We start from the raw sequence: 27,896 nt of genomic DNA, 5'->3' as shown, positions 1-27,896 counted from the left end.
GTTAATTAGCCACCATAACCATTCATCCCAGCATATGAGACGTAAGAGTAGAGAGGAATGAGAAGATTGAAATGATTTCATTATAATATCAAAAATTATTTTTAAAAGTTGAAAATGGCTTTATGGTCCAATATTCTTCAGGGATTTCAAGTATATATTAGAACACACAAACTATTACTCACACCTTTTCTCTCAGGTTGTGAATTTTCAAATGGGAGGAAAGAAAAGCATTCCTGTTAGGTAGTACAACACCGGTTTGTCAAAATCTTCTTTGTGTTTGAACTATTGTAAGTGTAGAAATTTGCTTTCCAGAAACAAGTTCAGTAACTAATTCATATTCTTGATTCTCTTTGTGTATGACTCCCAGCCCTAAGTGTACACTTTTCACTTTTACTGACCATCTAAAATTGATTACCTGACTCATTGCCATCTTCCCTCCTCCCCCTCCCTTTCTGTGTTGTGACAACACCACCTTCAAAGTAGGTCAGTGAACTCAATTCTTACACATTTCCCTCTTTATTTGTAATTGCCCACCTCCAAAAAATATCATAGTACTCAGTGGACATTCATTCACTGGTCTCTTGCTTTACACTCACCAGTCAGGCCCCACCTAAAAAGAGCTGCAGGACTATGTTCTAGGCACTGGGCAGTATGAGCAGCATTCAGTGTTCAAAGACAGTCTCAGTTACATAACATGTGGAAGGTTGATCTACAGGAGACATTGCTTTAAACAAAAACAAATATCAAACCACTAGAGACAAATGAATGAAATTCTTAATGACTGGGGCTTATCAGAGAATATTAACTAATAAGAGACTAGAGCAGTGATGCATCAACAAAATAAAATTTAACAATACCAACAACTGACTTTAAAAAATATTTCTTTATTAAATATACAATGTTCTGTGTACATCTACACCTGCATGCCAGAAGAGGGCACCAGATCTCATTATAGATGGTTGTGAGCCATCATGTGTTTGCTGGGAATTGAACTCATGACATCTGGAGGAGTAGCCAGTGCTCTTAAACTCAGAGTTGAAAACACACATAGGCATACTTACTTTGAAAAAGAATAGGCCATTCTGTGGTACAGGGAAATCCATTAATAAGATACTGTTAGCTTGACCCTGTGTACAATGTTAGCTACTTAGACATGTAACCTGACAGACACAGATTTAAAAAAATAGCCTCTGTCTCAAATTTGAACTGATATAACAGTGTCAATGAGGATTGTACATATGGGCATAGGACAGTCCCTTAATTCGAAATTAAATATTCACTGGATCAAGCTACCTGACCCAAACTGTACACCCACCAATGTGATCTGTTTTCATTCACATTAATGAATTAATAAATATGTGTTAGGAAAGTACAAACAAAAACTTCCCCCTGCCTCAATTCGGTCCTTCTTCATAATGCTTCCCCTTCCAGCTGACTCCCTTAAACTTTAGTCTGATCAAGCAGGGATTGGGGTGTGAACTTTAGTTCCAGCACTTTGGAGGCAGAAGTAGGTGGACTCCATGAGTTCCAGGCCAGTCTCATCTACAAAGTGAGTCCAGGATAGCCAGGACTACATAGAGAGATCCAGTGTCAAAAAACAAATACAAATAAATAAATAAATAAATAAACACCAACAACAAAACACTTTAGTCTGTGATCTAGATATTGCCTATTCTGTTTCTCCCTGAAGTGTACATAATAGCTGTTCCTGCTATTCTGGTCTGAACACAGAAGTCCCACTTGGAAATATGAAAGGGAGATTTCATTAAATGATCCATATGAGTAATTTAAAAATTGAGTTGTGGTACAGCCCTTTAACTAAAGAATTTAGAAAGTTTAATGATGAAGAAACATGGTCAATGCCTTGGGAAAAGACAAACTGGATCAAGGTGACTTGAGTCAGCATAGTTTGTCTCAGAAACATTTTTCTATGAGGCTGAAGATGCAGCTGTTCTATATGCTTTTCCAAGGAGAAATCTTGCACACACAATTAAAAGATTAAAAAAAATCCCTTTAATGTCAGCTTACTTTCAGCTCTGGATAATGCTCAAATGGAGCCAGATGAGAACAAACTTTCAGATTCAGGTCCCAGGTTGTGTTTTGAACAATTTAATTATGGACTGGAGACTAAATGGTCTAGCCACTAAGACAGATGGGAGATTTGCACAGCAAAAATATACCCAGAATTATTTCTTTTTTTTAAACTTTTATTTATTATGTGTACATTATTCTGCCTGCATGTATACCTGCACACCAGAAGTGAGCACCAGATCTTATTATACATGGTTGTAAGCCACCATATGGTTGCTGGGAATTGAACTCAGGACCTTTGGAAAATCAAGCAGTGCTCTTAACCTCTGAGCTATCTATCCAACCCCAGAATTATTTCTTAAATAAAAACATCAGGTCACTCCTCAGTGACAATGTCCTAAAGATAGGCAAAGTAGGTCAAAAAGATAAAAGCTGCAGTGGGAGGTCTGTTATTTTTTTTTTACAACACCTCAAATCGTTCAATTTTACCAATGAAGACTCTGGATCCAGATGCTGGGGTGAAAGCCAGCTAGCTCAATGAGGCAGTTAAAGCACCCAGTTGACATACCCAGGCCTAGGATCCAGGATGAATCTCTTTATCACAGGCTATCTAAAACAACCTCTTCATGACTGAATTTCCTCCCTACCACTTCCAGGGCCTCTCTCTATCCTTCTTCCCAACTCCCTCTTACTCTCTGTGACTTTTCTTAATAATCCTATATTCACTTCCTGTAAACTGGATTTCTGCTCTGCCTCTTGGCTTACAGTTGACTTCATTTAATCCTGCCACACCACAACTAAAAATAGTTTTTTTTTTTTTCGATAAACAACACAATCTTTGGGTTCTCATTGTGAGCAAATATCCTGAAACAGAGGTGTTTTACAAGCTATATTTCATGTCAACTAATCTTATTAAGAACAGCATCTTGTATATTTACAGGGGAAAAATAGAATGGGGAAAAAAGAATAAAATGACTTCTATGAAGTCAACACAAACTATCACACAATGGGATAAACTCAGGAGAAGTCTAATAAAAACAATAATGTATGAAGAGAGGAGAGGGTATCTTAATAACATTACTGACCAAGCCTATAGTGGCATTGGGACTAACAACTATAGCTCTAAATGTTGGGAAGAGTTGGGCTGCCAGGTCCTAAATCATTGTCTTCACAAGGGTCCTGGACCCAGACCTTACCAGCTCTCACAATCCTTGCTTTAGAGAAGGACCTCTGTTTTGTTCTCTATACATTGGGGCCTTATGGAAAGCTCTCAAGGCCCTAGGCTGGCTCTTGTTGTTGAGTTTATGAAGGAGCTATGCCATTCTCCATACATGAGGGCCTTAGGGAAATCCTTGCTTGATCAGGCCAACCATCAACACAACAGAGTTTTTCCTTTCAAAGAGTTGTCACCCTGTATAATCTCACCCATGGAGCAGAACAATGCTTTTCTGGGGTAGAAATCTGGACCTTTATGTCACAACAGGGCTTAATATTGGTTGTGACCCCTCTAATGCCTCCTTGAGAAGATTGTGAGAGGCCCATTTTTTTTTATATGAGGATGGATCTTGTGGCTGGTTTTAAATCAGTTTCTCTTTTGTTGTGGTTTGGAGCCACATTTCTGGATAATCCTGGTGAGCAAACATGTGTTTCCCAGGATCCTAATCTCTAAGAGGTCGGGTTAACATACTACTTATCTCAGAGTGTTTTACAGGCAGTCTTCCCTCAACTAAATTCTAATTGGTGCCACTAGTTTTTCAGGAGTGGTAAATCCTCTACATCATCAATTCTACTCTTCCATATCACAGCTTAACATTGGAGTGTTATCTGACACAGGACATGCCGTTTACAACCCAACAAAATTCCAAATGGATCTCACAAGTGAGAGAACCACCACAATGGTCAACAAGAATGAGGCTTACAAAAAGGTCACCTCAAGGTCACCAGATTAGTGACCACACCCCAAGGTTACCACGAACTAGGCCACTGGTAACCAACTCTAGAAACAAGGTCATAAGATTCCCTACCGAAGGAACAGCCTGAGGATAACCACAAGAATGGGAAGGTATCTTATCTCAGGGTGGGGCATTTGTGTTGAGCAGCCCATCCACCTTGTAGTAGAACATTCAATGACACTTAAAACATGTAACATTCCTAAGGCCTACAGATAGCTAACTCAATGTTAGTTATGTTAGTTAGCCTATCATGTTGTAAAAAGCTTGCCCTTGCTGACTGTCACCCAATCCTGTAACAGTTGAACTGGAACTTCCTGGTCTTTCCTAACCCCAATAAAAATCCTGCCATGCAGCTGCTCAGGGCTATCTTCTCTGATCTACTGTATTAGTGTTGGTGGAGAGACTAACCTTAGGCCCAAATAAAGCTCTTTGCTCTTGCATATGTGGTCTGGCTCCTAGTGATCTTTAGGGGCTCTAACATTGGGACACAACATTTGGGGGCTCTAACCAGATCCCCAAGACCCCACACTGCCCCTGGAACATGGAGCTGAACATCAGTCAGTAAGTGAGCACTCTGTTCATGTCTGTTTTTCTGTGTCTGTTTTTGTGTTTCTCTAGTTCCCTTTTTCAGGCCTAGAGGCAAAATCTGTAATCTGTGTGGTCAGAAAGGTGAGAGCTGATGCTCTGGACAGCTGTGTGTCACAGGGAGCTTTCAGGCCCCCCTTGAAAGTGTGCATATGTAAAGAGGCTGAGCACCCTGTTTTCTTTGATCTTTGTATCTCAGAGTGGATGAATGTGCCCTTATCTATAAAGGGTGGGAGAGAACCCAGTTTTCTGTGTTCTCTGGATCTTTGGATAAGGTCTAAGCAGGTAACTCCTGCAGCATAGATTTGCTGATGTCCTATTTTCAGTTTTTCCATGGCAGGACTGGTAGAATTTGTTGGCTGGCCCTTTGTGATTTCTGTTGCACAAGCAGTGGGATCTGGCTGTTGTGTCTTTTTGTTTGACTGTCTTATCTGTCACTGCCTGTTTTTTTTTTTTTTTTTTTGTTACTGAGACTGACTGAGGACATGGAACAGAATTCTTCTATCCCCCTAGACTTGATTCTTTCCCATTTCAGGGAGGCTTGAGCCATGTTCCACAGGCTCTGGTGACAGTGGCAAGGAAGTACCAAGGTATGGATACACTATGTGAAGCCCTATGCTTGGCACTTCTGCCACTGGTCTCTGATCTCTGGTCTGGTAGAGCTTAGCCACTGGTCTGGCAGAGCTTGCATGCTGCTTTGGCCTTTGGTCTGGTAGAGATCAATAGATATGTTGCTGCTCCATTCTCTGGTCTGGCTGAATGCAGGTCACCATTTCAAACTCTGGTGTAATTTGGTGGAGCCTGATTTCGGGGTAGGACATCACTAATGAAACAGGATAGAGGGCCCATAGAGAGACAGGCCACTGTTCTGAGTTTTGGTATTTTCTTCTTCTTCCATTCTCTTTGCACACATTGTACCCAGTACATTTTTTCTTGTGTTGTTCTTTTGTGGTTTTGTTTGTTTTTGATGGTCTCAGTAGGTCAGTGACAAAACAGCTGTGCTCCTTTATGACTTTGCCTGCCCCATGTTCCCAGCACTACAAGTAGGGGCACCTCTGGTCACTAGTAGGAGCACACATTTCTACACGGTTGGCTGGGAAGGCTCAGTTGGAGAGGGGTCTGTGGCAGAAAATCTTGCTGGGCTGGACCTCTTTGCCTCCTTGCTTCCTCTCTGAGGAAACTTGGTGACCTGAGGTTAGCTCTGGCTTGGAACAATGATTTGCCAAATATGCTCATAACCAAAATGTATTGTGGTTATTACTATTGTTATTATTTGGTTAGGGTTCCCTGTAGCCCAGCCTGGCCTGAAACTAAACAGCTATAAGATGACTTTGAATTTATGATCTTTCTTCTCCACCTCTTGACAACTGAGCTACCCCCCCAATTCCTCAAACTTCTTGTATTGAACCACAGGTAGCTTCAACAAGGAAGTGGACTGAACCCAAAAAGAGAAGGCTTGGTTTCACTGAGCATCTGGGTCTGTGCCAGTGTACTGGCACTGTGCCAAGTATACCCACCTGCGCACCTTGGCACAAGGTTTATTAGCCTGACTGCACTTATGAAATTGTCACCTGAGAACTAAGCCAATTCTTTTTCTTTTTTTAATATTTTTTTATACAGTGTGCTGCCTGCATGTGTGATAGCAGGCCAGAAGAGGGCACCTAATTTCATTATAGATGGTCATGACCCACCCTGTGGTTGCTGGGAATTGAACTCAAGACCTTTGGAAGAGCAGTCATTGTTTTTTAACCTCTGAGCTGTCTCTCCAACCCAGCCAATTCTTTTTTATGTGATGTCTCAGACTGGCAACTATAAGAATTTTGTTAGAAAATCTTAGAAAGCACATGTATGATTGTGGTTTGCTTAGGTGGGGATGTAATACCAGGAACACAAGACCCTCAGAGACCACCAGGAGATGACTTGATGCAAGAGCAAGAGAGCTTTATTACAAGAGTGACTGAACTCGGGGCCCAAGTCTCACTGACACAGCAGTAGAGAACTGGGACCTTGAGCCCTGAGTGAGCAGGGTTTTTAAAGGGAAAGACTCTAAGCAGGTGGGTTTCCATAACAGCAAGCAGGGGGATACATGTTTCCATGAGAGAAAGCAGGGGGTTCACACCTTGATGTTACAGAATTGGGTAGAAGCCATAAGGGAGAGGTGACCGTTTACATAATCACAATTCCCTGGGAGATTGTCTCTATGTTTTTACTAAACATTTATTCTGTCATATTTCCTGGAGGCCGTTGCTTGGAGAGCTAACTTTGTATTCTGTCAGGTGCACATTCTGTGATATTTCCTGGTACCTGAGTTCAGCTCCTGGTCAAGATGGTGCCTTATTTACAAATGGAGTCACACATGCTAACTTAAACTCCTCAGGGAACTTCTGTCAATGTGCTCTTCAAAGTACAAAAGGACTTAAGTGGAGAGTGCAGTGGAGGGTAGGGAGAGGGATAGACAAGGAATTCACCAGGTCTGGGTATCTACTCCTCCCCCTAGAAAATGAGTTGATTTACTTAATCACTAGTGCAAGAAAAAAAAACAGCTAGAATGTATTTTAAGTTCAAGGTCTAAAAGTGAGGCTGCAGGGGTCCTTTTGGCAATGCTTTTGCAGCATTGCATCCATTTGCTTGCACACTGAGCAATGAAGAAAAGGAATGGGAGGAAAGTAAAGGGGAGGAGAGGGTAGGGAAATGGAGGGGGAGGGAAGGAACATGTTCAAAATCTTCCTGGCAAGAAAACAAAAAGGAAAAAAATCCTGCTTAATGAATTTTCACCTTTTGTGTGTCCAGGAATTAAGTAGTGTTTATGTGTACATCCTTTCATCATATTTACATATATGATGAAAAAGCTTGCTGAATAATGGTGTTTCAATGTCTTCCTTACATTTCAACTGAATTATTTTGGGGCACTAAATCTAGACCTAATTCTTATCAATATTTGGAGGTTTTGCTTGTTTTGAATGTGTTGTTTTATTTTCCTAGTTAATAGTGTGTCCACAGTCCATTACACCAGGGTCATCATACTTGGGTCTCTAGAAAAGTAATGAAAAACAATAAACAGTACTTATAATGTTAGTGACTAAAATGAAAGTAACTGAATGCATTGTACAATGATCTCAGATGATCTTTTCACACAGGTCATTTTATGATGAAATCTTTTCATGAGGAACAAAATGCCTGTTAAGCTTAGGCCTTGTTTACAGCATGCTCTTGAAAACAAGGTTCAAGATGCATCCTGAAGTCATAACATCTAATGATGTACAGAGAGGTCACAATCAGCTTTGTGGATACGGTCTCCTAGTGATAAGTATGGCAGGATGCAAAGCCCAGGACATTTTCTGGGGACCTGACCTCTCATAAAACATAATGAAAATATAGATTCTTCTCAGAAAAATGAACATGTACATAAAACCATGTATAAACATGTATACAGCGAATGTCAGGAGAAGGACCAGGATAAAAACTAACACCAAATAAGTAGCACTGTTGCTGTACCTGTAATTTGTATCTTATTTGGAAGGCAGAGACAGGAAGACTGTTAACCCCTGTATTTAAGGCAGAGCATCTGCATAAAGCAAAGCAATGCTTTGCTTCTCCTGTTCCTTTTTTTCCTCCTCCTCTTCCTCCTCTTTCTTTACCTCATATATGTGAAGGAAATGTTCTACCTCTGAGCTATATTCCCAGCTTTTGTACAAAACAGACAGATATAGATAGTGTTTGCATATCATAAAGCCAGATGCTAAATCTCACTAAAGTTGAAAGGAAGTAACTTGTTATGGGATAAATGAAAGACAATACAGAGAAGGCAACAGGCATAGAGGAGGCTGTCCTGGCAACAGCAGTAACAGAAGATAAAGACTTCAGGAGAAGTTTATTACAGTTGGTACAATAGCTGGCATTAACAAATAGAAAGCTACATGCTCCCATCCTCTAGGTGGGAATTCTGTATTACTATCAGATTATGAAGACTTTGTTAAAGGCATTTACTTGTTAAAAAGTTATTTGTCCTTTCCCACATAGTTACTGTTTGTGAATTAGGTACCCAATACTGTGCTAATTCCTGAACATACAAAAATTATTCATGCAAACACTATTCTTTCTCTATAAGCTTACAGTCTTGTGGGGTAATCCACCATAAACAAACCCATAGACCATGCACAGAAATGTATACATCACTATACATTCCACTATGAAATCTAAAGGAAAGCAAGAGGGACATAAAACCCCAGAAGTGATAAAGAACATTTTAGTTCAGTAGGGAAAATGAAAGAAGGTGAATTTGTTTGGAATATACTAGGGAAGAGGAAAGGAATGATAATAATAACAATAATAATAATAAATGATTAAGGAGGAAGCTAGAGGGGCTGAAGAGATGACTCAGTGATGAAAAATACCTCCTGTGGGTTTGGAGAGATGGCTCAGCTGCTCTTACAGGGGTCATGAGTTCAATTCCCAGCAACCATATAGTGGCTCACAACCATCTATAAAGAAATCTAGTGCCCTCTTCTGGCGTTCAAGTATACATACAGACAGAACATCATATACGTAATAAACAATAAATCTTAAAACAAAAAAATAATCATTCTCTGATTTTTTTTTTGCAGAGTTCCTAGCATGTCAATAATGGTTGACAATCTTCTGTAGTTCCTGTTTCAGGGAATTTGATGTCATATGACCTCCTGGGATATAAGGCACCCATGTGGTACACTTATATATATACAAGTAAAATACTCTTATTACTCATCTATGCAAAAGATAAAAATACCCCCCTCAAAAAATGGTCAGTGGGAGTAGTGGCTCACAGTGGATCTCACTGAGTTCGAGGCCATCCTGGTCAACAGAGCTAGTCCAGTCCAGGCAAAGCTTCACAGGGAAAGCCTTTCTTGAAAAGCGAAACAAAACAACAACAAAACAAAAACAAACAAATAAAAAAGATCATAAAGTAGGTGTGGTGACACAAGCCTGTAAATGGAGCATCAGGAAGGTCAGGAATGAAGGTCAACCTGAACTATATGGAACTGTCTCAGAAACAAAACAGCAGCAAGAACAACAAAACTGCACAAGAATCTGAGTGCCTGTGATCATGTTGGACATTTAAATTTTTTTAACTTAATTCCTGGCTACATAGGAAGCTATTGAGGAGTGTAATTGTTTGGCTGATATGTTTGAAAATATGATCCCCCATGGGTGGAACTGTTTTGGAAAAAATTAGGAAGTGTGATCTTGTTGAAGAGGTGTGTAACTGTGGGTGGGCTTTAAGATTTTAAAATCCCATACCATTCTCAGTTTGCTCTTTGCCTCATACTTGCAAATCAGGATGAATGCTCTCAGCCACTGTTCTCTCTGGTGCTCTGCCTGCCATTCTGTCTGCCACTATGGTCCCTGCCATGATGGTCATGGCCTTACCCTCTGAAACTCTAGGTACCCAACCAACTTTCTTCTATAAGCTGCCTTGGCCATTATATCTTAGCACAGTGATAGAAAAGTAACTAAGACAAGGGTTTGAAAACAGGAGAGAAATGATTTGATGTACACTTACCTTAAAGATCTTTCTGCCCTGCAAAATTAATAGTAAGATTTCAGAAATTTAAAACACACACATACACACACACACACTTCTGTGCTGCCCAGAGACGGGTCCGTATGGCTTTGTTCTTGATTCCTATAGTAACTTCAAGGGGAAATTTACACAATGTCCTGAGCACTTGATATCCTGCAGATGAAGGAGGAGGATGTCCTCAAATTCCTTGCAGCAGGAACCTACTTAGGAGGTACCAACCTTGACTTTCAGATGGAGTAATACATCTACAAAAGAAAGACTGATGGTTGTGTGTAATGGTACATTGCTGTAATCCTTGCTTTCAGGTGACTGGGGTGGAAGGATTGTGAGCTTGGGCTATATACTGAGATCATCTCAAAAATAATGACAAGACAACAGCAACAATAGATTGTTTTAAGGCTGGGATGTGTAGTTCAGTGATAAATCATGTGCTAAGCATGTACAAGTGGCTCTAGGTCCCGTTGTCAACTCCAAAAGGACTGGCTGTTCTTTCAGAGGCCCCGAGTTCAATTCCTAACAACCACATGGTGGTTCAGAACCAACTGTACTGGAATATGATGCCCTCTTATGGCATGCAGGTGTATATACAGGTAGAGCACTCATATACATAAAAAAAAAACACCTGGCTGGAGAGATGGTTCAGAGATTAAGAACACTAGCCACTCTTCTAGAGGACCTGAATTCAATTCCCAGCAACCATATTTTGGCTACCAATCAGCTATAATGAGATCTGGTGCTATCTTCTGGCACTGTATACAGAATAAACAAATAAATCTTAGTTTAAAAAAAAAGCGAGGGGGGAGCCAAGATGGCAACTAGAACACACAGTTTCTGAGTGGTGGGATACTTGAACTTCTGAGTTGGTGAATGGAAGGACCCCTAACCCAGGAAAACCACGGTGAGGCTTTCTGAACAACAGGGAACACCACAGGAGGTGAAAACTTTGGTCTCCAGTCACCCGAGGACTTGTTTGGGGAAGGGGAGAAATGATCCTTTGATCTTGCGGCACTCCCTTTCCACAGACTTCCTTCCTCCTCGGCACAGCGGCACAGCGGACTCATCTTTCTCAGCGCAGACCTAACTGCCTGGGGTATACAGCCGCTGAGACGGAGCCCCAAGCACTTTAGCAGCAGGCAAAAGCCAGCAGTACGTGTGTCCCGGAGTCCCAGATTTGCGCAGAGGCTGCACCATCCTCCCAGGGTGCGAATCTGCTAGATGCCATACTAGCTCCGCAGGATCGCCATCACTGACCGTACGGCCCGCCCAATCCCACAGTGACAGAGAATACACTACATACTCACCAAAACCAGGCAGAAACATCATACAACCTGGTCACACCAGGCGCTGGGCCTCCCAAGCTTGGAGAGCACAGTGAAGAGACCCCAGGACTTCCCAGAAAGCAACCGGACTAGCGACCCAGTCTCCAGTTACAGCGGGACATGGCGTCGGAGCAGCACTGAACTGGCGGGGCACAACAGCCCTCCAGTTTAAGACTAACCAGGGCCAAACCAGAGAACAGAGAACCTGCTTACCCCAATCCCTACTGACATGACCACCCTGAAATCTCCAGCTGCAGCAAGATCTCAGAACCTGGCAGTGACAGCAGCACAGAACTGGCGGAGCACATCAAAGAAGCAGGGACAAACCAGAGAGCAGAGAGCCCAGATACCCCGATCTCTGCCAAGTGACTGGCCTGTAAATGAGTGCACCCTTGAGAATCTGCAGATCCCCAGATCCTAGGTCTTTCTAAAACAGAAGCCAGGCATCGAACCCCCTCCCACCTACATACCCACCTTGGGAAACAGAGGGGCACTAGGGACATTGAAGTTCCTGCCCTGTGGGTCTAATTGAGAAGTTAAGGCAGCTAATGCCAGAAATTGTGCTGCGATCATCACTAGCGCCTGCGACATATACAGTGCAGAGCCCTTCCCACACACTCAAGGGTTCAACATTAGCCATCACTCTGTCCCTCGAGACACACGTCCACACACACTTACACACACACACACACACACACACACACACACACACGCACACACACGCTGCGTTTCCCCCATTTGCGCCTGCGTACTTTCCTCCCACAGGTACAACTAGTCCTCAGCACATGCTGAGAGTTCGCAGCTTCCTGAAGAACTCTCCAGACGCCAGAGAGAGACAGCACCAGTCTGATCTGCAGAATCCAAAAACAAACAGGAAAGGTTTCAGATAAGCCAATGGCCAGGGGTAGGCGAAAGAACACTTCCAACATAAATCAGGAAATCATGATTTCACCAGCAAACCCCAAAATCGATGGATATTCCAATTCAGCAGAAGCACAGGAAAATGATTTTAAAGCCATGCTTGCCCAATTATTTGAGGCTCATAAGGAGGAAATGAACAAGTGTTTCAAAGAGATGGCCAGTCAATTAGAGGCAAAGAAAGAAGAAATAGACAATATCCTTAAAGAAACACAGGCAAACATAGCCAAACAAATAGATACACAAGTAGAGGAAAAATTAGTGGCATATAAGAAGGAAAGGAAAAAAGAAATAGAGGCCATTGTAGAGAGACAGGAATCCAAATTCAAACACATGAAAGAAATGGTGCAAGGCATGAAAACAGAATTAGAATCAATAAAGAAAACACAAAATGAGAAAACCCTTGAGCTGGAGAACTTGGAGAAAAGATCAGGAACCACAAAAGTAAGCATCACCAACAGAATACAAGAGATGGAAGAGAGAATCTCTGGAGCTGAAGACACACTTGCAGAAATGGATACTTCTCTCAAAGAAAAAGTAAAATCAGAAAAGTTCCAATTACAAAATATCCAAGAAATCAAGGATGCTATGAAAAGACAAAATCAAAGAATAATAGGATTTCATGAAAAAGAAGACTCCAGACTCCAAGGTCCAGATAATATTTTCAAGAAAATCATAGAAGAAAACTTTCCCAACTTAAAGAAAGAGATGTCCATAAATATACAAGAGGCCTACAGAACTCCAAATAGACTAGACCAGAAAAGAATCACATCACGTCACATCATAGTCAAAACACTAAATCTACAGAACAAAGAAAAGATATTAAAAGCAGCAAGGGAAAAAGGCCAAGTAACATATGAAGGTAGACCTATCAGAATCACACCGGACTTCTCATCAGAAACTATGAAAGCCAGAAGGGCCTGGGCAAGTATCATGGAGACTCTAAGAGATCACAAATGTCAGCCCAGACTACTATACCCTGCAAAGCTTTCAATCAACATAGATGGAGAAAACAAAATATTCCATGACAAAACTAAATTTACACAATATCTACACAGCAAACCATCCCTACAGAAGATACTAGAAGGAAAACTCCAATTCAATGAAAACAAATTCACCCAAGAAAACAGGGCATACAGATAATGTCCCAACAAAAATGAAAAGAAAACAAGCAATGAAACAGGGTTAGATCACCGACTCCATTACAAAAGGAATTAACATGCATTGGTCACTATTATCTATCAATATCAATGGGCTCAACTCACCAATAAAAAGACACAGGCTAACAGAATGGTTAAGGAAACAGGATCCAACATTCTGTTGCATCCAAGAAACACACATATGCAACAAAGACAAACACTACCTCAGAGTAAAGGGCTGGAAAACTGTTTTTCAAGCAAATGGTTCCAGAAAAAAAGCTGGAGTAGCCATCCTAATATCTAATAAAATAGACTTTCAACCCAAGTTAATAAAAAAAGATAAGGAGGGCCACTATATTCTCATCAAAGGAAAAATCCACCAAGAGGACATCACAATCTTGAATATCTATGCCCCAAATACAAGAGCACCGACATTCGTAAATGAAACATTATTAAAGCTTAAATCATACATTGATCCTAATATCTTAATAGTGGGAGACTTCAACACTCCACTCTCACCAAGGGACAGATCAACTAGACAGACACCAAATAGGGAAATAAAAGCATTCACAGAATCCCTAAATCAAATGGACCTAAAAGACGTCTACAGATCATTTCACCCAAACTCAAAAGAGTACACCTTCTTTTCAGCACCACATGGAACCTTCTCCAAAATAGACCATATAGTGGGCCACAAAGCAAGCCTCAACAGATACAAAAGGATTGAAATAATCCCCTGTATACTATCTGACCACCATGGACTAAAGCTAGACATCAACAACAACAGAAACAACAAAAAGCCGACACGCACATGGAAACTGAACAACTTACTACTCAATGACAGCTGGGTTAAGGAAGAAATAAAGAAAGAAATTAAAGACTTCCTAGAATTCAATGAAAAGGAAGGAACAACATACCCAAATTCATGGGACACATTGAAAGCAGTGCTCAGAGGAAAATTTATAGCGCTAAGTGCCTGCAAGAAGAAATTCGTAACATCACATACAAACAACTTAATGGCCCAACTGAAAACCCTAGGAAAAAAAGAAGTAGATACACCCAAGAGTAGCAGATGGCTGGAAAAAATCAAATTCAGGGCTGAAATCAATCAAGTACAAACAAATAAAACTATCCAAAGAATCAATGAAACAAAAAGCTGGTTCTTTGAGAAAATCAACAAGATAGACAAACCCTTAGCCAAACTAACTAAAAAGCAGAGAGAAACTATCCAGATCAGCAAAATCAGAAATGAAAATGGGGACATAATCACAGACACTGAGGAAATCCAAACAATTATTAGGTCATACTACAAAAGCCTATATGCCACAAAATTTGAAAATCTAAATGAAATGGATAATTTCTTGAAAGATTCCATCTACCAAAACTAAGTCAAGATCAGGTAGAAAGACTGAATATCCCTATATCTCCCAAGGAAATTGAAGCAGTCATTAACAGTCTCCCCTCCAAAAAAAGCCCTGGACCAGATGGCCTCAGCGCAGAATTCTACAAGACCTTCAAAGAAGTGCTAACTCCAATTTTCCTCAAGCTATTCCACAAAATAGAAACAGAAGGAACACTACCAAACTCATTCTATGAAGCCACAGTCACCTTAATACCTAAACCACACAAAGACCCAACAAAAAAAGAGAACTTCAGGTCTATCTCTCTTATGAACATTGATGCAAAAATACTCAATAAAATACTTGCAAACCGAATACAAGAACACATCAAAGATATCATCCACCATGACCAAGTAGGCTTCATCCCAGGCATGCAAGGGTGGTTCAACATACGGAAATCCATCAATGTAATCCACTACATAAACAAACTGAAGGAGAAAAACCACATGATCATCTCCTTAGATGCCGAAAAAGCATTTGACAAAGTCCAACACCCATTCATGTTTAAAGTCTTGGAGAGATCAGGGATACAAGGCACATACCTAAACATAGTAAAGGCAATATATGGCAAGCCTATAGCTAACATCAAACTCAATGGAGAGAAACTTAAATCAATCCCACTGAAATCAGGGACAAGATAAGGCTGTCCATTGTCCCCATATCTCTTCAACATAGTACTTGAAGTCCTAGCCAGAGCAGTAAGACAACTAAAGGAGATCAAGGGGATACAAATCGGAAAGGAAGAGGTCAAAGTGTCACTATTTGCAGATGATATGATAGTATACATGAGTGACCCCAAAAATTCAACGAGAGAACTCCTTCAGCTGATAAACACCTTCAGCAAAGTGGCAGGATACAAAATCAACTCAAATAAATCAGAAGCCCTCCTATATACCAAAGACAAAAAGGCTGAGAAAGAAATTAGGGAAACAACACCCTTCACAATAGCCACTAATAACATAAAGTACCTTGGTGTGACTCTAACCAAGCAAGTGAAAGACCTGTTTGAGAAAAACTTCAAGTCTCTGAAGAAAGAAATCGAAGAAGATATCAGAAGATGGAAAGAACTCCAGTGCTCATGGATTGGTAGGATTAACATTGTGAAAATGGCCATCCTGCCAAAAGCAATCTACAGATTCAATGCAATTCCCATCAAAATACCAACTCAATTCTTTACAGACCTTGAAAAAAAGATTCTCAACTTCATATGGAGAAACAAAAAACCCAGAATCTCCAAAACGATCCTGTACGACAACAGATCATCTGGAGGTATCTCCATTCCTGATCTCAAGCTGTACTACAGGGCAACAGTAATAAAAACTGCATGGTATTGGCATAGAAACAGAAAGGAGGATCAATGGAACCGCATAGAAGACCCAGAAATAAATCCACACACCTATGAATACTCGATATTCGACAAAGAAGCCAATTCCATTCAATGGAAAAAAGACAGCATCTTCAACAAATGGTGCTGGATCAACTGGATGTCTACATGCAGAAAAATGAAAATAGATCCATATTTATCACCCTGCACAAAACTAAAGTCAAAGTGGATCAAGGACCTCAACATAAAACCAGATACCCTAAATCAATTGGGAAAAAAAGTGGAGAACAGCCTAGAACTCATTGGCACAGGAGACAACTTCCTGAACAGAACACCAACAGCACAGGCTCTAAGAGCAACAATCAATAAATGGGACCTCATGAAACTGAAAAGTTTCTGTAAAGCAAAAGATACCGTCATCAAAACAAAACGACTGCCTACAGATTGGGAAAGAATCTTCCCTAACCCTTTATCTGACAGAGGACTAATATCCAGTATATACAAAGAACTAAAGAAGCTGAAAAGCAGCAATCCAAGTAATCCAATTAAAAAATGGGGAACAGAGCTAAACAGAGAATTCTCGACAGAGGAATATCGAATGGCAAAAAAAAAAAAAAAAAAAAAAAAAAAAAACACTTAAAGAAATGCTCATCCTCATTAGCTATCAGGGAAATGCAAATCAAAACGACCCTGAGATATCACCTTACACCCATCAGAATGGCCAAGATGAAAAACTCAAGCAATAACACATGCTGGAGAGGTTGTGGAGAAAGGGGAACCCTCCTCCACTGCTGGTGGGAATGTAAACTGGTACAACCACTCTGGAAAGCTATCTGGCGCTTTCTAAGACAAATAGGAATAGTGCTTCCTCCAGACCCAGCTATACCACTGCTAGGTATGTACCCAAAGTTTGTTCAAGTACACAAAAAGGACACTTGCTCAACCATGTTTATAGCAGCTCTATTTGTAATAGCCAGAACCTGGAAACAACCCAGATGTCCATCAACGGTGGAATGGGTACAGAAATTGTGGTATTTTTATACAATGGAATACTACTCAGCAATCAAAAAGGAAGAAATCATGAAATTTGCAGGCAAATGGTGGGATCTAGAAAAGATCATTCTGAGTGAAATATCCCAGAAGGAGAAAGACAAACATGGGATATACTCACTTATATAGACCTATAAGATATGATAAACATAATGAAATTTATACACCTAAAAAGATAATCAATTGAGCGGACATGGGGTAAGATGATCAATCCTCATTTAGAAAGACAGATGGGATGTGCATTGAATGTATGACAGGAGTCTACTGAGCGCATCTGAAAGACTCTAACTAGCAGTGTTTTCAAAGCAAAGACTCATGACCAAACCTTTGGCAGAGTACAGGGAATCATAAGAAAGAAGGGGAGTTAGTCTGATGGGGAAAGGATAGGAGCTCCACAAGGACCAAATATATCTGGGCACAGGGTCTTTTCTGAGACTGACATTCAACCAAGGACCATGTATGGATATAACCTAGAACTTCCACTCAGATGTAGCCTGTGGTAGCTCAGTAACCAATTGGTTTCCCAAAGTGAGGGGAACAGGGACTATTTCTAACAGGAACTCAATGACTGGCTCTTTGGTCTCCCCACCCGCGAAGGGAGGAGCAGTCCTGTTAGGCCACAGAGGAGGGCTTTGCAGCCAGTCCTGAAGATACCTGATAAAACAGGATCAGATGAATGGGGAGGAGGTCCCCCCTATCAGTGGACTTGGAAAGGGGCACGGTGGAGATGAGGGAGGGAGGGAGGGACTGGGAGGGAATGAGGGATCGGGACATGGCTGGGATACAGAGTTAATAAAATGTAACTGATAAAAATAAAATAAAATAAAATAAAAATAAAAAAGAAAGATAATTTCCTTTTTTCACTTTTTAAAAATTTATTTATGATTTTATAAATTACAGTTTATTCACTGTGTATCCATGTGGTAGCCCCATCCTTCTTCCTCTGTTTAACCATCCTTCCAAACTTCCTCCCATTCCCACCCCCAAGTCCACTGAGAGGGAGGTCCTTCTCCACTTTCATTTGACCGTAGCCTATCAGGTCTCATCAGGACTGGCTGAATTGTCTTACTCTGTGGCCTGGTAAGGCTGCACCCCCCTGAGGGGGAGGTGATCAAAGAGCCAGCCACTGAGTTCATGTCAGAGACAGTTCCTGTTCACATTACTAGAGATCTCAGTTGGAGACTGAGCTGCCATGGACTACATCTGGGCAGGGGTTGTAGGGGTTCTAGGTTATTTCCATGCATGTTCATCAGTTGGAGTATCAGGCTCAGAAAAGACCCCTGTGCCAAGTAGTTTTTCATCTGTTGCTTTCCTTGTGGAACTCCTGTCCCCTCAAAAGTCTTTCTTAGTTATCAGAAGAAAATGAAAATCAAAATGACCCCAAGATTTCACATTACACCCATCAGAATGAATAAGATCAAAAACTCAAGTGACAACACATGCTGGAGAGGACATGCAGAAAGGAGAACCCTCCTCCACTGCTGGTGGGAATGTAAACTTGTACAACCACTTTGGAAAGGAATCTGGCACTTTCTCGGAAAATTAGGAATAGTGCTACCTCAAGATCCAGCACATGTCCAAAATATGCTCAAGTATACAACAAGGACATTTGCTCAATCATGTTTGTAGCTGCTTTATTTGTAATAGCCAGAAGCTGGAAACAACCCAGATGCCCCACAGTTGAGGAATAATTACAGAAATTGTGGTACATTTACACAAGGGAATACTACTCAGCATTTAAAAATAAGAAAATCATGAAATTGTCAGGCAAATGGTGGGATCTAGAAAAGATCATCCTGAGTGAGGTATCCCAGGAGCATAAAGACACACAGGGTATATACTCACTCATAAGTGCCTATTAGACTTATAATACAGGATAAACAAACTAAAATCTATACACCCTAAGAATCTAATCACGAAAAGCAACATTTTTGATCTGTTTTTCATCATAGCTTTGGAGGAAGTAAATTATTTACCATGTTCACTTATAATGTAATGGAGGAGGTCACCAATTGTGGTTTGTGTTCTATATTTTGAAACATTGGTGTAGGTATTGAAGTTTGCTGTATGCGTATCAAATCCAATCACGGAAGCTTATTAGGTCTTTCTGATATTCTTTCTGTGGCTGTTGTTGATCTAATGCATTTCTACTTGGTGATAGGTATTTTTCTCCTGCAAAGTATAGAATGGAATTCCCATTATCTATATGATCCATTGCTTATTAATATTAGGTAGAGTGTGATCATGCTTTTCAATGAAGGGTCTCTGAGAAAGTGTGGTGATTTTGTTTTTCATTTTCACAAATTCCTTTAAGATGTTTGTTTTGAAGCCTGATTTGGATGTCAGTAATTAGGCAAAGCTACATTTGAAATCTTGATTATCATGTGTCAGCCATCTGAATACACGTCCAAGGGTAAAAGATGTTCCCCAATGTGTTCTATTTTTACCAACATTAATGTTAAAATGCTTAATAGTGTGTATGAATGTATGACTGTATATATATATATATGTACAGTTTGAAGTTCCATTCTTCTTCATGTTCCCATTAGTTACTATATGGCACCTAATGTTGAAGTACTGCCTTCTGAATGAATTAGCTAGAGGTGCTAAATAATGTAACAGCAATTATATTTATTTCAAAAAAGGATGTTGTGGTGTGTAATGTTATTATGGGTTCTTAGGCCATGACAGATGTGTGAAGACCTGGTGACAGCTTTGTGGGGCTTATTTTGGTCATTGTTATATGATGTTCAAAGTCATGTTGCCAGTTTTGCTTACCACAGACATTCTCCACTGATTTCATTGATACTCAAATAACCTTAAATGAAATATTACATCAGTAAAATATTGTCTTCTATCCAGATTATAAACTTATTGTTATATAAGGATGGAAGAACATGAAATAATTTGAATAATAAATGCTATTTCCAAATTAAAATTATATAATCCTTTCGTGTTTTGGAATATGTTTGTTCACTCTTAGGAGTAAAGACTTGCTCATGACACTGTCTCATATCTATAAGTGAATGTCAGAGAACTGTCTCAGTGGGAATAGTTGGTTGTTTCTGAGCCTGATAATTTGAACTCAATTTCTGGGTAGCCCATATTACGCCTATAGATTTTTCTAATATTTCTAAACTTGGGCATTTGTATATACAAATTCACACACCAGCACATACATAAATCATTTTTAAACCTAAATAAGGGCCAGTTTTTTCACTGGTCAAAAGACTCTTTGGGTTTCATGTTGAAAACTCATATATGGGATGTAAAGAGTAAAGAGATAGCAAACAGCAATAAGTTGTCTTCTCACTGGCAGATACGTACTCAAACATTTTTCAATGTATGAAATTAAAGCAAAGGAGAAAACTCACCTATTGACAATATCAGAAATGATTTGCAATTGTAAATAAATGTAGATATTGAAGACTTATTACTGTTCATTAAAAGAAAATGGTAGCTTTGTACATCTTATTTTATCCTTTCATTCCTTGATTCAAGAATAGGTCATTAAAAATATCTTAGCTTGGCTCAGAGGCGCATCCCTGTCATCCTAGACCTGGGAGTCCATGGTAAGCTAATCTTTCTGAGACTGTGGTCAGCTTGGTTAACAAAGTGAGTTCTCTTTTGTATTTGTTCGTTCATTCATTCATTTGTTTGTTTTTTAGACAGAATTTTCTTGTGTAGCCTTGGCTGTCCTAGACTCACTTTGTAGACCTGGCTCAAATTCAGGTCTCTTCTTCCATGAGTGCTGGGATTACAGATGTGTGCTACCATGCCAGGCTCCAAATATTGAATTCTAAATCAGGCATGACTATGTAGAAATATCATGTATTTAAATTATCCCCAAAAATGTACTCTATATCTCAAATTATAGGGTTTCTCCCCTTCAGGTATAGTGCCCAAAGAGCTGGGTTCTGGTACTGTTCCTGGTCCTGGTCTTCAGAGCCTAGCCCTCAGCCCAGCTGTGGCCCCAAAAGTCCGCTGTCAAGTGCTGGCCTTTCTGGGCTTTCTCTCTGGGGCTCAATCTATCCCATTAGACCCCTTGGGAACCAACTACACACCTGGCAACATCTTCTATAGATGGATGCACATGCCCAACTCGTGGGACACTCTTGACAAAAATAGGCTTCATACCCCTTGTCTCAGCCCGGACCACAGCCCAGGAATTTGGGCCCACTGTGGGCTGATGGGGAGGCCCCATCTCCGAATACATCACTTAAGATAAGTAAGCAACACCTTTCTAATAATAATATGAAACCAACAACAATATCGCAAGAGTAAAAAACAGCAATTTAAAAATACACAAAATTAAGGGAACCTTTTCTCTAAGGGGAGCAGGCGCTGGGTGCAGCCCAGCCGGCGATTGTACCAACTATATGTCCACCTCGGGCAGCTAGTACATGGGCTCAGGTGCCCCCAAGTGTGCCACAGTGGAGAGAAACAGTAGCTCATCCACCAAGTGCACAATGGACTGCGTGTCCTCTGATGCTAAAGCCAGAGGTTGCACTGGTTCAGCTTTTGGCAAGATTGGAGAACCCGCAGCCATGGGATCCAGGAGCTCAGTATCCTCTTGGGGCATAGCTCCTGCCCTTGAAGCCAGTCTCAGTGTCTCCTGTATCCCCAAGGACTCCTGCATGTGCAGGCTGCAGTCAAGGACCCAAGGATCTGAACACAGAAGAGGGTGAGCCATCAGCCGGGATAGGGGGACTGCCTGAAGGCACCCAAAAAGGTGTGAACTCTCCCAAGATGGTGTCTACTTGCCAGGGAAGGCTCAATCCGCTCTCCTGCCTGCAGGACGGTCAAGCTGACTGGCGTCCAGCTCTACTCTCCTGGCAAGAGCTTCAGGACACATTCCCAGTGAGACCCAGGGATGGAACCAGCTGCAGGTTCTCCAGACACCTCCCCGAGCTCTTCCTCCTCCTGCTCTTCCTCCTCCTCCTTCTCTTCCTTCTCCTCCTCTTCCTCCTCTTCATCTTCTTCCTCCTCCTCCTCCTCGGGCTTCATCCTCCTGACCTTCTCCTCCATTGCCAGAAGAATCTCCCCGGCCTGGCGGTCCAACTCTGCAGTGAGCACATGGATCCTGGCATTGTCCAGCAGCCGCCTCATGATGGTCAGGTCCGGAGCCCCACAGATATCCTGTGGGAATCTCTGTAGCCACTGGGACAGGAACGAGAAGATAACCCTGCGGGCAAGAGCAGGACAGAGGGACTTGGGGTCGGGAGCCTGGCCTTGCTTCTGGGCTACGGGGGTGGAGGACATGGGTGTCCACCAGGGCCCTTCCTCTCCTGCTCCTCCCTCTGCTGCTCAAAACCCAGGAGCCCGGTGGGAGACCTCTGTACTCCACCAGCCGGCGAGGTTGCGGGGACAGTTCCTAGGGCGAGAACCCCAAAGGCGAGGCTTCTGGCCATTATTGGTCCTCCATCCTGGCCATCCCAAATGCTCCTCCCCACTTACCTCCCCCTCCAAACAAGCTCACTCACATCCTTGTTTTCTGGTCCTCCTCACATTCGAGCCTGAAGGATCTATACCTGTGACAGTCCACAGGGATGCCACCCCTAAGGCCCATGTCCCCAACCCACCCATATGTCTAGAGGGAGATATTCGAATCTTCCTAGGAAGGGGTTTGGGGGTGCTGGGGGCTCCATTTATCCCAAACACCACAGATGGGGTCCAGAATCCTTTACCCAAAGGATGCTCAGGGCTTGAGAAAGGGTGGTGTGTGACACTCCCTGGGGAAGGTGAATGGCACCTGCTAGAGCCCCACCCCTGCCCCAATCGCCCATGTATGGCTATGTCACTTTAAAGGGCCAGGCCCGGAACCTAGGCTGCTGCGACACAGTCATCTGGTTCTGTGAGGGCACAGGCCCTAGAAAACAGCAGGAGGAGGTCGGAGGGCTGGATCCCTGGTGGAGCCGCTCGACTGCCTTTTCAGGATCAGGTCCAGAAAACCATTCCAGTGGTCGCAAACTTTGGATAAAGGGCCAGGAATAGTGGTGGGCAAATAGGGGATCATCTGCTCCACGAAGTTCACGCCATCATTCTTGAGAAATGGGGATACCATGCAGGAAGGCTAGCTTCCTTTTGCTCTGAGGAAGGACCACGGCAGGAGGAAGGCTTGAAGTTTGCAAACCCCGAGGGGCACCAACAACCCCTTTCCCTACACTGAAGAGGGAAGCGGGCATGAAACGTGTTCCTCAGTGACCCAACAGGAACATTCGCCCAGGCCGCAACCGCGGTGGATGGGGGGTGGGAGTGGACCAGAAAGCTCCCCCACCACACAGCGGCCCTGATTACCTTGGTCTCACGGTGGCGAACAGGCCAGAAACGTGTCAGTGAGCACACCATATGTCTCCAGCAGCAGCCCAGGCGACCACTGTTGGCTTCCAAGAGACCTAAGCCTTTGGAGGTCTGGAAGCAGAACAACAGACTCCTCTCTCCAGCTCCTCTGGACGAGCTGGTCTGTCCAGGCAGCTGTTGCTGCTGGCGTCTGGTTACCTGGCAACCAGTGTTCCGAGTTCCAACCAGAACAATGCTGAGGGAGCATGGTCACTTCCTGAAGTCACCTGCCCAAGCCTCGCCCTCATGGGCTCTCCCTGGGGGCCACCAGCCCTGCAGGCTCCGCTGATTAAACCATCAACAATTCCAGAGAGAAATGATGGAGAAGTTGCCTCCCGTCACCACTAGAGGGCACAGAAGCACATAAGAGGGTGCAAGGATGAAAAGAACAGCAGCAGCATAGAGGGATGGCTATCATCCCTCTTTATTCCTTTATTATTATTATTATTATTATTATTATTATTATCATCATCATCATCATCATCATCATCATCATCATCATCATCATCATCATTCCTTTCTTCTTCCCTAGTATACTGAAAACAAATTCACCTTCTTTCATTTACCCTACTGAACTAAAATGTTCTCATCTCTCAGCCTTTGAATATGTATGCTCTTTATCATTTCTGGGGTGTTAGGTACCTCTTGCTTTCCTTTAGGTTTCATAGTGGAATTTATAGTGATGTAAACATTTCTATGCATGGTCTCTGGGTTTGTTTATGGTGGATTACCCCACAAGACTGTAAGCTTATAGAGAAAGAGTGGTGTTTACATCAATCATTTTTGTGTGTTCAGGACTTAGCACAGTATTGGGTACCTAATTCACAATAACTGTCTGTGGAAGGACAAATAACCTTTTAAACAGTAAATTCCCTTAACAAAATCTTCATAATCTCATAGTACTACAGAATTCCCACCTAGAGGATGGGAGCATGTAGCATCCTATTTGTTAATGCCAGCCATTGTGCCATCTGTAAAAAAACTTTTCCTCAAGTCTTTTTATCTTGTTCTGTTACTGCTGTTACTAGGACAGCGTCCTCTATCCCTGTTGCCTTCTCTGTGTTCTCTTTAATTTATCCCATAATAAGTTACTTCCTCTAAGCTTTAGTGAGCTTTAGCATCTGGGTTTATTAGATCTAAAGACTATCTGTTTCTGCCTGTTTTGTACAGAAGTCAGGAATACAACTCAGAGGTAGAACATTTGCTTCACATATAGAAGGTAAGGAAGGAGAAGAAAGGGGAGGAGAAAAAAAGGAAGAGGAGAAGTGAAACATTGCTTTTCTTTATGCAGATGCACTTCCTTAAATACAGGGGTTAACAGTCTTCTTGTCTCTGCATTCCAAATAAAGTGGAAATTCCAGATACAGCAACAGTTATACTTATTTGCTGTTAGTTTTTAACCTGATCCTTCTCCTGACATTTACTCTGTACCTGCTTTATATGTAGTTGGTTTTATGTACATGTTCATTTTCTGGGAAGAATCATTTTTTTTCATTAGGTTTTATGAGAAGTCATAACCTCAGAAAGTGTCCTGGGCTTTTAATCCTACCATACTTATCCCTAGAAGACCATATCTGCAATGGTGATTATGTCCTCTCTGTACATAATTTGATGTTATGACTTCAGGATGCATCTTGAACCTTTTTTTCAAGAGAATGTTATAAACAAGCCTTAAGCTTAACAGGCATTCGTGCCTCATGAAAAAAAATTTTATCATAAAATGTCCTGTCTGAAAAGAACATCTGAGATCATTGTAAAATACACTCTGTTACTTTCATTTTAGTCATTAACATTATTAGTACTATTTACTGTTCTTCATTATTTTGTTAAGATCCAAATATGATGACTCAGGTGTAAGAGACTGTGTACACACTGTTAACTAAAAAAATAAAACCACACATTCAAAACAAGTAAAACCTCCAAATATTGATAAGAATTAGGCTTAGATTTAGTGCCCCAAAATAATTCAGTTGAAATGTGGAAAAAACATTGAAACACCATTATTCAGCAAGCATTTACAGTATATATGTAAATATGATGAAAGGAATGTACACATAAACACAACTTAAAAATTCTTAGCACATGGTATATACTCACTCATATAGACATATAATATAGGATAAACCTACTAAAATCTGTACATCTAAAGAAACTAATCAAGAGGGAGGATCCTGACTAAAATGCTCAATCCCTATCCTGTAAGGCAAAGAGGATGGACATCAGAAGAAGAAGAAAACAGGAAACAAGTTAGGAACCTGCCACAGAGGCCCTCTAAAAGGCTCTGCCCTGCAGACTATCAAAGCAGATGCTGAGACTTATGGCCAACTGTTGGGCAGAGTACATGGAATCTTATGAAAGAAGTGGGAAATAGTAAGATCTGGAGAGGACAGAAACTCCACAAGGAGAGCAACAGAATGAGAAAATTTGAATACCAGGGTCTTTCCAGAGAGTCATACTCCAACCAAGTATCATGCATGGAGATAACCTAGAACTCCTGCACAGATGTAGCCCATGACAGTTATTGTCCAAGTGGGTTACATAGTAATGAGAAGAGGAACTGCCTCTAACATAAACTGATTGGCCTGCTCTTTGATCTCAGGCCACAGAGGAAGACAATGCAGCCACTCCTGATGAGACCTAACAGACTAAGATCAGAAGGAAGGAAATGGAGACCTCCCCTATCAGTGGACTTGGGGAGGATCATTCATGAAGAAAGGGAAAAGTAGGTGGGATTAGGAGGGGAGGAAGGAGGGGTTTATGGGAGGATACAAAATGAATAAAGTGTAATTAATAAAAGTTTAAAAAATTAAAAAAATATTTAACACAAAAAAATTAAATAAATAATAATAAAAAATTCTTGGGCACATATACAAAAAGTGGGACTTCATTAAGATTTTTTTCCTTTTTGTTTTCTTGACAGGAAAAGTTTGAATATGTTCCTCCCCTGTCCTCCTTTTTATTCTCCTCCACTTCCCTTCCCTTCCCTGCCTTCCTTGCTCAGTGTGAATTTACAAACATTGCACTTGAATGGATGCAGTTCTTCGAAAGCATTGCCAAAAGGACCCCTGCAGCCTCACTTCTAAACTTTGAACCTCAAATGCATTCTAGCTATTTTTTTTTTCTTGCATTGGTGATTAAGTAAAGCAACTCATTTTCTGGGGGGTAGGGGTAGATACCCAGACATGGTGAATTCCTCATCTACCCCTCCCTGTTCCCCATGCTTACGTCCTTTAGCACTTTGGGGAGCACATTGATAGAGGTTCCCCACCCATTCAAACCACAATCAAACATGTGCTTTCTAATATTTTCTAATAAAATTCTTTTAGTTGCCCGTATGAGACCTTGACTAAAAAAGAATTGGCTTCATTCTCAGGTGATAATCTCATAAGTACAGCCAGGCTAATAAGTGACATATCAAGGTGCTCAGGTGGGTATTCTGTGTACAGTGCTAGTACACAGGCTCAGACCCAGGAGCTCAGTGGAGCCAGGCCTTCCCTATTTGAGTTCGGTTCACTTCCTTGTTGAAGCCACCTATGAGTAAAAAAAAAAAGAAGTTTGTGGGATTGGGATTGTAGCTCAGTTGATAAATGGTGAAGCAGAAGAATTAGAAATTCAAGGTCATCTTATAGCTGTTTAGTTTAAGGCCAGGCTGGGCTACAGAGGACCCTAACCAAATAATAATAATAATAATAATAACTACAATATGTTTCAGTTAAGAGCATTATTTGGCGGTCATTGTTCCAAGCCAGAGCTATCTTCAGGTCACTGACCTTCCTCATAGAGATAGCAAGGAGGCAACAAGGTCCAGCCCAGCAAGATTTTCTGCACACCGACCCCTCTCCAACCGAGGCTTCCTAGCCAAATATGTGGAAATATGTGTTCCCACTGATGACCAGAGGTGCCCCAGCTTGTAGTGTTAGGAGCATGGGGAAGGCAAAGTCACAATGGAGCACAGCTGTTTGATCAACAGCCCACTGAGACCATCACAAGCAAACAAAATCACAAAAGAACAACAAAGGAAAAAATGTATTGTGTATAATACGCTCAAAGAGAATGGAAGAAGAAAATACCAAAACTCAGAACAGTGGCCTGTCTCTCTATGGGCCCTCTATCCTGTTCCATTAGTGGTGACCTATCCCCAAGTCAGGCTCCACCCGAGTTTGGAATGGTGACCTGCATTCAGCCAGACCAGAGAATGGAGCAGCAACATATCGGTTGATCTCTACCAGACCAGAAGCCAAAGCACCAGCCAAACTCTGCGGGACCAGAGACCACAGCA

At 41.6% G+C, this 27,896-nt stretch overlaps 1 protein-coding gene across 1 annotated transcript in view; it reads right to left on the bottom strand.

Annotated features, from left to right (window-relative positions):
• Positions 1–21,482, bottom strand: part of LOC132651262 (zinc finger protein 120-like) — a gene marked incomplete at its 3' end in the record, with an annotated part of 177,018 nt that extends 155,536 nt beyond the window's left edge. The window contains exon 1 of the mRNA XM_060376500.1: positions 21,381–21,482. Coding sequence (XP_060232483.1) covers positions 21,381–21,482 — 102 coding nt within the window. The remainder of the gene's footprint in view (positions 1–21,380) is intronic.
• Positions 21,483–27,896: the final 6,414 nt, after the last annotated feature.

The sequence above is a fragment of the Meriones unguiculatus genome, assembly GCF_030254825.1.
Source record: "Meriones unguiculatus strain TT.TT164.6M chromosome 13 unlocalized genomic scaffold, Bangor_MerUng_6.1 Chr13_unordered_Scaffold_44, whole genome shotgun sequence".
NCBI classification, from domain to species: Eukaryota; Metazoa; Chordata; class Mammalia; order Rodentia; family Muridae; genus Meriones; species Meriones unguiculatus.
Note: the sequence above shows the minus strand (reverse complement) of the source record. Positions and strands in the feature narration are given on the sequence as shown.